The sequence below is a fragment of the Cariama cristata genome, unplaced genomic scaffold (assembly GCF_000690535.1).
Source record: "Cariama cristata isolate BGI_N322 unplaced genomic scaffold, ASM69053v1 scaffold5602, whole genome shotgun sequence".
In the NCBI taxonomy this organism is placed as follows: Eukaryota; Metazoa; Chordata; class Aves; order Cariamiformes; family Cariamidae; genus Cariama; species Cariama cristata.
Window position 1 is genome coordinate 3,091 of NW_009602003.1, and position 10,180 is coordinate 13,270.

Below are 10,180 nucleotides of genomic sequence, written 5' to 3' on the forward strand. Positions count from 1 at the left end.
GCTTTGGGGAGGGAGGGGTAAGGATAAGGCACAGCATTCCTGATGGAAGAAACTTTGCAGGGAAAAATGGTTTCTAGAGGAGCAATGTTTTGATGTGATCAGCTCACTAGAGGCTTAACATCAATTTAAAAGCTAAAGTGCTTACTTTTTGTGAAATTTACCTATCAGGCTGTCTTTAGTACGTTGAATCAGGATTTTTATCATAGCCTTGACTTGGGAGAGAAAGACTGGAATAATTTTTCAGGAATGTTTAACTTCGAAGTATTTTGTATAATGAAATAAGAGCAGTGATATGTCTTAACTCATGTGCAAAAAATCCCTCTTTGTTTTTAAGATGATATGTACCAGATATTCCTGAAATTTCCAAATATGTTTTCTTATGCATGTAGGAGTATATGCATGGATTGGCATCAACTTTGTTCTTGGAAGATTTGAACATACAGATGATGGTAAGTATCTTAATTGTGAACTGGATTTTAGGAAGGACTTCAAGTACGTTCCTGGGTTTTCACTGTTGATGATCTGTTTTTAGACGGTTACGTCAGTGAATAGCATGTGTGCAGATGCTAATGTTGGCTTAATTTGTATGTGAAACTTCCATGATCTGCATTGCTACAAAAAGTAAGTTAGCTAGAAGTGGTGTACTGCTGCTTCAGACCCACCCTAGTTGTATTTCTCACTGCCTTTTCATTGTTTTATCCAGAGGATGAAGCGATTGTGGAGGTGCATGTCCCAGGCAGTGAAAACAAAGAGGCCATCTTTCGTAAGAGGACAGTGGGTATTCTTGACATGGGCGGAGTGTCGACTCAGATAGCATACGAAGTCCCTAAAACTGTAAGCTTTGCCTCTTCACAGCAGGTTATTATCTGTGCAACTTTCTTCTTTTCCTTTTGATTTATTTTAATGCATATTTGTTGTTTTGTTTTCTTTGTTTTGAGTCCTATTCTTCATTACATCACATTCCAAAACCAAGGCAAGAGAAGATGGCAAATACAAGTCCTTCATCAGCTAAGCAATTCATTTGTATTTCATTCACTCAGAAAGTTTATTTCATTAGTATAATTTGCCACTAATTTTCAAGTTTAAGTGGGCATGCGTTCTTTCAGTGTGTGCATGTATGTATGTACAATTTTTAAATTTGTGTTATACTTAAGAGACTGTATTCTGGAGTTCAGAAGCCAAAAGTTCTGTGGTTCTTTTATATAAGAACTTATGTAAGATATGACTTTTTCCTTTAAGCTGGATTAGTAGAAACTGAATTAACAGGACATGGGGGTAACTGCAGTTTGTTTAAATGTCAACTACATCCTCAGCACAGTTCATCTGTTGTAGGAAGCAAATTTCTTTGTTACAAGTCTTAAATGGAACATAAATTGCTCTAACTTCAATCCACTGGGTTCTGAAGTAATTCCCGAATTTTTGAAGTTGGATAACCTCCTGTTAATTTAATTGAGAAATTATCTAAAGTCGGGATAGCATGAAAGCCCTATGTTTTGACTCTCAATGCACTGTTATAATGATGTATATATTTTTTAAATCTTCCTGTGAAATGATGCGTTTTCATTATTACATGTTTTAATAACTACACTGCCTTTCAGACAGATGTTGTAACAAATAGTTTGGGCTGTTAAACAAAAGTATGGGTGTTTAGATTCAGAGCAGATTGCACCAATCGAATATGAATTGGAAGTAGGAAGAGTTCTGGACAGTTGATGATGGCTGTTGTATGCCTCCATCTGAACGTAAACTGATATAAAATAGATATTCCGGTCGTGGAACCTGTCCAGGTTCCCAGACAGCGATTAACAATAGAGTCAAACAACTGACTGTGACACTTACAGTGCTAGTGCTGGTTTTCATTTACAACATCAGCTGGAAACCATGCAATGTTATGCTACATTTCTGAGCACATTCTACATGAAGTGCATCTGCTACACATCTCTTAAATATCTGAAAAGCTACTGCAAGTGACTGATGTATGGTATGTGAGGAGAGCTGAATGACTGACAGGTCTCCTGAAAAGCTTGAGAACTCCAGATTGGCAAATGAAGAACAGCTCTGCTGGGCAGACCATAAATCTACCTAGCCTAGCAATTGGTAGTATGGGGACTTGGTCAGAAAAGGTAGCATTGAGATTAATAGCCACAGCACATGCATTTTCATAGGAAAAGCTACTTTAGTGTCCATAGTAGCAGTCCCTGGCCTTTACAGTTCGTTGAGTATCAGTAGCAATAATGCAATTCTTTGCAATCAACATGCTTTGCTCTCCCTATGAAGTAGAAGGTAACCTGGACTTGTGAAAAGCAAAATAGATGAGTAGGGAGTGAAGGTGAAAGATGTCAAGGGCATTCAGTTGTCCAAAGATAACTTTAAGTTCTGGTTCATATTGTTTATACCTAATCTCGGTGCTTGTGTTCTTACAGGAGGAAGTAGCCAAAAACTTACTTGCAGAATTCAATTTGGGTTGTGATGCTCACCAAACTGAGCACGTGTATAGAGTCTACGTTGCAACGTTTCTTGGCTTTGGAGGAAATGCAGCACGCCAGAGATATGAGGACAGTCTGTTTACCAGTACAGTGCTTAAAAACAGGTAGCTAGCTGCAGTCGCGTGGGGATATGGGTTCTGTGCATCACTGGGTTCAGTAACCCGCTAACTTGAATATGTTTAGGAAAGTGTTCTGACATAAACTTAATTTCTACAGCACGCTGCATGCAATGCCGAAGTTTCTTTAAATGAGGATGCTTTGTTTTGATGCTGTTGTGTCTCGGAGCTTGATGTTTCTGATATGCAGTTGTTAACTGTGGTTGCTCTTTTATACAGACTGCTGGGCAAACAGACTGGCATGACTTCGGATTCACCCTACCTAGATCCTTGCCTGCCCCTGGATGCTCAGGATGAGATCCAGCAGAACGGACAGATAATGTATTTGCGGGGAACGGGAGATTTTAATCTGTGTCGTGAAATTATTCAACCGTTCATGAATAAGACTAATGAAACGCAGACATCTCTTAATGGTGTCTATCAGCCTGCTGTGCACTTTCAGAACAGTGAATTCTATGGTTTCTCGGAGTTCTACTACTGCACCGAGGACGTGTTACGCATGGGAGGAGATTACAATGCTGCTAAATTTACTAAAGCTGCAAAGGTAAAGTGTTCTTGAAATGATAAACTTTTTCAAATTCAAAGCAACTGCTCTCTAAAGCATTTTGTTCTGAAAGTCTTGCAACAAAACTCTTCCTTTTAGGATCCAAAATCCTTTTACCCTGCAGTGAACTATCATGGGGCATCTCTCTTCCTCATTGGGTTTTTGTTTAGAATCTTGTTTTAAGGCACAATAGTAAAATTGACTGTAGAGGGAAGGGGACTCATGGCAGTCAGGTTCCAGCAGACCTATTGATAATGGGGAAATCCATGCTGCTTCCACCCCTTGCTTCTTTTTAGGAATGTCTTAATTGGTGGAAAAAGATCCTTTTCTTCCTGCTTTATATGCTTTGTACCAGTTTCCCAGGTGTTACTCCTAACAGGGATCAATCTGTCGGGGACACTTTAAAGTAAGGCTACAACATCAAGTAGAGGAATATGACCTGCTTTGTCAGTGCCCTGAAAATAGGTTGTCTGTTTTTCATCTCCAAATACATGACCAAAGAGTTTAAGCACTACTGAATATTGATTTAGGCACAAATGCCAAGTGATGATCAAAATGTTACAGAAAATACCATGAAACGTGTGATCTGACTTACTAGCAGTGCCACGGAAGCCATTATTTTTGAGTTTTCTAGCTTTCAGTATTTACTGAGCATCTTATCTAGTGGCATTTTTTCTTCTCAAAGCAGAAGCAAGGTTGAAGTCTTTCTTTTCTTTTTTTTTTTTTTTCTTGAAGGATTATTGTGCCACTAAGTGGTCTGTCCTACGGGAACGTTTTGACCGTGGTCTTTATGCATCACATGCTGATCTCCACAGATTGAAGTAAGTATTTGTGTTTGTACAGTAAATACATTCATGCAGAGTTGCCAGGGAGAGGTCAAGGTCATGTCCAAATGATCCATTTAATGGAATCATTGAAAGTGTGAATATAACCTTAAATATTGCATCAGCCATAAAAAAGTGCTGATAATTATGTGTCTAATTGTGCTCCCCGGTCCTCTGGGACTCCGTAACTGCTGGCCTGACCTTATGCCACTCTTTCTGTAGGTACCAGTGTTTTAAGTCTGCCTGGATGTACGAAGTATTTCACCGTGGCTTCTCTTTTCCTGTGAGTTACAGCAATTTGAAAACAGCACTGCAGGTTTATGACAAAGAGGTGCAATGGACTTTGGGAGCCATTCTTTACCGAACACGGTTTTTACCTTTAAGGTACCAGTTGTTTTCTCAGATGTCTGGAAAGAGCGTTGGGGTGGAAGGTATGGGAGTTTTGTGAAGGGACGAAGTATGGTGATAGCAAAGCAGCTGACAGATAGGGGGAGACAAGATGTGATTTCTAGTTAATTATCTGTAACCTCAGTACGTATTTCAGGTAGCTTGAGTAATGCTTTTTATAAAGACTATTCTACTAAAATGGGGTCTGTTTCCTGTAGTAAGATAGTTTGGAGGCAACGTTAGATTTGTAACTTAAGCCTGCTATCCCTTTGATTCTTTTCAGAGACATCCAGCAAGAAAACTTCCGTGGAAGTCACTCCCACTGGAGGAGCTTCTCCTTTGTTTACAATCACTACTTGTTTTTTGTCTGTTTTCTGATTGTGCTGCTCTCCATCCTGCTTTACCTGCTAAGGCTCAGACGGATCCACAGGCGAATGTTGCATAACAGCTCATCTACTTCCCTATGGATTGAGGAAGGCCTCCCACCACAGAAGATCTCAGGACCCTTATGAGATGCTGTGATGGAGAGCTTTTATTGGACTTGCTACACAAAAAGCCATTTTTGCCTCAGGGTTCCTACTTTTTGTCCCTTTAAACCATTGAAGAAGCAGATTGCCCAGAGCGTGTAATACAGCAAGGCTTTGGAAATATGGGAGAATGGGGTCGACTTGGCTTAGTCTCATTAGGCAATATCTGCCAAAAATTGCATTTATTTTTTTTAATATTGCACTTTTGTGTGTAATGGGACGAGCAAAGGCTCGTCGTTGGTAAATGAGTAGCAGCAGCTTAAGCTATGTATGGTAAGAGAATGAGTGTGAATTCTCATCCTTTGGGTGAGATTGTGAAATGCCATTAGCTAGGATGAATGAGGACTGTTTTTATTTTCTTTTCCAGATTCCAGGATTGATATCACTTGACTTCTCAATTCTGAGTCTCCTCAGTCAAAGAAAAGGAAGTGCAGGGTTTTCAAAAGCAGTAAGGAAACAACCTTTTAGGACAGCTTATCTGGTTTTATATTCTGGAATAAGTACTGTGATGGAGAAGGAAAATTTATTGCACCCAATGCTGTGCTTCCACAAAACTGCTTAAATCAGTTTTGTTTATTTGTGACAGTTTCCCCTTTTGTCTTGGAAGCTATATCCTTATAGTGGCAAAAGTCACTACTTTTTAATCCTTTATTTCTGTTTCATAATCATTCAGAGATCTCCCTGAAACTCCAGTAAGGTGAAGGGAACTGGAATATGCCTAGGCTTTTGTTTCTGCTAGAGTAGACATGCACAGTGTCTTTTTTTGAGTACTCCAATTTGTTAATTTATATTTTATTTAAAACTGTTGATTTTACTTGAAAGTAACTTTGTCCATGATTAAAATTGGGATTTATATGAACTTTTGGTGTATGGATATTTTTTTTGCACAGTATCACTTCTGTTCTCGCTGTTTGTATCCAACTGGCAAAACTTTCTTCTCTTCTAGTAGGTGTGAACATGCTGGAAAATTGGATGCCGTTTTCAGTACTGGAGAACTAGACATGTTGATACCATTTTTGTCGTACTTAAGGTGCAGTTTAATCATCTAAAAATCTAGATATTTGAATTGTTTTATTGTCTGCTTTCAATATGCTTGCTTTTGCCTTCGGCTGTATAGGAAACTTAGGCTTGGTCTGCTGAATGGCAGCTAAGTTTAGGTGCTAAACTTCCTGCTCTTTCCATCCAGTGTCTGGTAGACGGCTGTGTTGCAGTCATAAGAATTAACTGGGTATGTGATGAAATTTTGAAACGGCAACGGAATCTTTAACTGAATGTTCAGAAATAACAAATAGCATCTTCCTTTTCATAAAAGATTTTTTTGTACTTGACAAATCTAAGCACTTCACCGGCTGAGAGTCTGGTTTGCATTTTGCTATCTTTTTGAGCACGATTGGAGTGAATGCTTAGATAGTGTCTGGAACTGTGATACAAACTTGTTGCACTTGTAGGCTGATAAGAATTATCAGAAAACTGACATTGCCAATTGTTACAGAGCCTGTACTTCCTATTTCTGAGATGTCTAAAACTAGAGTACAGAGCCTCTAATTGCATGCTTAGATAAAGCAGCTCCCTTTGGACAAGGGCCGATATTAGTGGTAAAGTGGAGAGGAAGTATCAGTGTGTGACTTGGCAAAATCCAGGCAGGTGTCAGGCATCTCTTAGCAGAAGAGATAGTGTCTCAAATGCAGCAAGCAAAAAAAAAAAGGCAAGCTAAAAAATGCTGATAAAAAAAACTTATAAAACCGTTAAAATGTCGAAGGAAGAATGTTTCAGACCTAAAATAGAATTTCCTTTTAGATGCTGCAGCATTTTCTTCTTAGCAAAATTCTTAACATGTTAAGAGAATGCCAAAAAAAAAAATCTTAATGTATAACTTTAAAATTGATTCTTTAATAGAATCAGAAGCTCATTTTTATTAAATAATGGACAGTCATGGAAAAAACTATTCTGGCCTTAACTAAGGTGGTATAAACATATTTGAAAGGAAAATCAATTGTCTAATGTCCTAGTTGAACCAAGTGCAGGATTTCAACTCTGCTTTCTTATCTTGTAGGGTGGACAAACTATGGCTGTACACAATGAAGTGTGTGTTTTATTGCCCCCAGGCTTGAGAAGATTGTGGTAGAACAAGCTGCAGCTAGCAAGCTTGGTGAGCACAGTAGGGACAGGTACAGCATTGGGATCATGGAGACAGATTGGTCTTGTGCTTACATAAAGCATCGTGTGCCTGCTTTAGGGTTTCCACACTCGTTTTTTGAAAGCACCACGCTGGGGAATGAAGAGATGAAGCAGGAGTGTTTGGAATGTGAAGAAAGATAAGATGATGAATGGTGGTGAGAAAGTGATCAAGAAAATGGGGCGTGAATGGGCAGGAAGCTTCCAGTGTACCAGTGACTGCTCTGCAATGTACAGTATGTCTTGTCTTTTTTTTTTTCTTTCCCTTTGACTTTTTTTCTGCTCTAGGATCCTAGCAGTATTGTCCTGCTTTTTCTAGTGATTTGGTTCAGGAAGGGCAGAGTAAAGATGACCCAATACACAATTTCCTCCTGTAATGGTAAAAAGATACTGATTGCTAGGAGAGATTTGGTTGTGGGAGTAGCTGCTGTTCATTAAAAATCTAAGCAGTGTGTGAAAAAACACATTCAAACAAGCCTAAGGCCTAGAAACTTCAACAGGCTTTCTTCAATGATGCAAAATAGTGCACAGAGGCCTATTTTATTTCTGTATGTTTTCCCCCTCATTCAGATATCAGGTGGTAAACTGCTTGATAAGGTGAGCAGGTGTCAAGGTGCTTCCAGTGAGGAGGGGGTGAACACTATCTTCAAAACTAAAACCAGCTGGCTCTTATCTGCTTGAGGACCGGCTTTCCTAAATTCTTTAAGGTCTTTAAGAAATCTCATTAGATGGTCAGCTGCCCCTCCCTGTGCATGAGAAGGGTCAATTTGTCATTGTAATGCCAGTCACGGAGCCTCACTTTCACAACTTGTGTGTTTGGTTTTTTTTCCCTTCCAATAAACTGTTTCCTCCCATTGCTTCTTGGATTTGTATTTCTTTGTGCAGGTTTTCTGCTGCATTATGTCTTTATGATTGTGATGCTAACTGAAAGATTTGAGGGGAATAGGCTGAGTTTCTTTAAACTGACTCTCAGCTGTTCCATCCATGACCATGCAGTCTCACAGCCCGGTAGCAGTACACTGAGCTTCAAGAGGTTGAGTACACTGGGAAAGCAGCACTGGGATCCTATTTACTTCCAGCAACCTGGGGGTTAAGCTCCTTGATCTCACACAGGTATAGGGGGCACAGTGAGAGGCAGCTGACTTAATTAAGTTTCCTAAAGGTGCACAGGAGAGAGCCCTCATACTCATTAGAAGCAAGAGCCTATAAGAGCTGGGAGAACATAGGGCTAAGGAAGAACAGGTGGTGCTGTGCTCTGGCCTGGTGCACTTTGGACATATTACTGCTTATCTGAGGTATTCTGCCTTCAAAGTGAAGGTTTTTAGCCCTGTTGGAGACAAGGAGGGAGGACTGTGGTCTTGTTACTGTGGAACTATGGGGAAGGTGCAGTGGAAGTGTGGTAGGATGCTGTGGAGTGGTTTTTGGTGAGGAACTGAAGTGGAAAACCAAGCCTAAAACTGACTGGTGGCTTTGGATTGATTTACCAGCAGTCCTGGGGTAGATTACTGTTGCTTGGAGAGAAGGGAGTGTGTTGAGAGGAATTTCAGAAGATTCTTAGGCCATGGATCTAAAAATGTTGATTGGTCTTGATCTGTGCCTTTAGAAAGAGTAAAGCACCAGTGACTTGGAATCTCTGGCTTTGCTTCTTTCAGGAAGTGGTTTTAATGCTGTAACTGGGATGTGCTTGGGTTTTGGGTATGGAAGAGAGTAGGGGTTTTGTCCTGAGAAAGTGTGCTTTAGAGGAAAGGACACTAAAAACCATCTTTGAGCACTGGCCTGACCATCAGGGCAGTGTAGAGCAACAAAATGGTGCTGAGCGTGTCAGCCTGATTATATATGTATGTACAGGTAAGGAGACTTTGGCAGTCCAGCCCCTAGTGCAAGGGGTGAGCTCAAGCCATGCACCATCCTTCTGTGTAATGCAGCACAGGATTTCAGCAAGCGGACTCCGTGAGGCCATTCCTGCGAGGGCTTTGTGTGAGTTCATTGCGTGTTCCTGTTTGCTATATTGAGGCTGACAGATGCGTGGGTGCCTTTAATTGCTTTAAGAGCTTAAAGCCCACAAGGCATGGGGAGGAGGCACAGATTTTCAAAAGCAATCAACTAAGTGCTAAACCTAAATGCCTGGATTTACAAGACTTTTTGGTGATTGAACTATCCTGTGGCAGAGGTTTGCAAATTCAGCTCTTAGCTTCTTTGAAAATCTGGCTGTAGTGTCCCGATAATTAGAATTACAGTGTGCGTGTGGTGGTTTTTTTGTTTTGTTTCTTCCCTCCACTCCCAGGGGTTTACAGGATGGGACAAGGCCTCTGGAAGAGGAGGAATAAGTTTCTGACATATCCTGAGGTGAAGACTAAAACCATATTATTCTTGCAGCTCTTTTTGCAGCTCCAGATGAAGGGGGTGGGGAAAAAAAAAGGAAGCCTTTCCATCCCACCCCTGAACAAGCCTGCTCCAAGGAGACTACGCTAGGCAACAGCACCAGGGGAAACACGATTCCTGTAGGAGACTTAGCAATACCTGTTTTCACTCAGTGCCTGTTCCTGGGCTTGGATTCCCAAGTCACAATGGTAATGTTGATCTGTTTGCGTCTGTTTCTGCATTAACATGCTTTATTTTCTTTCTTCTTCCTCTCCTATTCACCTTGTCCTTTCTCCGGGTCCATTAAGGACAGGTAAAGCATGCAGAAAAGCACAGAGGGGAGGCAGGGGCACTGCTCTTTGACCTGTCCCAGTGACCTGGAATGGACGGGCTAATGATACTGAAGCTTTTGGCTTCATGGCTGCTTAAACATATCACTCTTCTTTTTGTTGTTTTGTTTTTGTATGTAGAAAATGTCCAAAGCAAACAAGGCCAAATGTGGCCCCTAATGGAAGAAGTGGTTGGGAGACAAAAGTATACCCATGAGAAAGGCAGGGTATGATGGAGAGGGTGGGGAAGGGAGGAAGCACATGGCTGCTCCAGGAACACCAGCCTGAAGGAGGTAGCCCTGCAGCTTGTGGAAACAAAAGGGTTTTCTGTCTCTGCAGCCCTTAGTGAAGGGGACAGTCAATAGTTAGTGACTCGATGGCATGCCTGATCGGGGGCACCTTGTTCTTACTTGTCCCATTGTTTCTGCCAT

At 40.8% G+C, this 10,180-nt stretch overlaps 1 protein-coding gene across 2 annotated transcripts in view; it reads left to right on the forward strand.

The window, feature by feature from the left end:
- ENTPD4 (ectonucleoside triphosphate diphosphohydrolase 4) overlaps positions 1–5,060 on the forward strand; it is a 7,305-nt gene extending 2,245 nt beyond the window's left edge. The window contains exons 6-12 of one of the 2 annotated variants that reach the window (XM_009694539.1): positions 390–449; positions 704–858; positions 2,424–2,590; positions 2,822–3,146; positions 3,882–3,967; positions 4,193–4,354; positions 4,641–5,060. In XM_009694539.1, the coding sequence (XP_009692841.1) occupies positions 390–449; positions 704–858; positions 2,424–2,590; positions 2,822–3,146; positions 3,882–3,967; positions 4,193–4,354; positions 4,641–4,869 (1,184 nt within the window). In that variant the 3' untranslated portion in view covers positions 4,870–5,060. The remainder of the gene's footprint in view (positions 1–389; positions 450–703; positions 859–2,423; positions 2,591–2,821; positions 3,147–3,881; positions 3,968–4,192; positions 4,355–4,640) is intronic. The other variant, XM_009694540.1, reaches the window with a different exon arrangement.
- Positions 5,061–10,180: the final 5,120 nt, after the last annotated feature.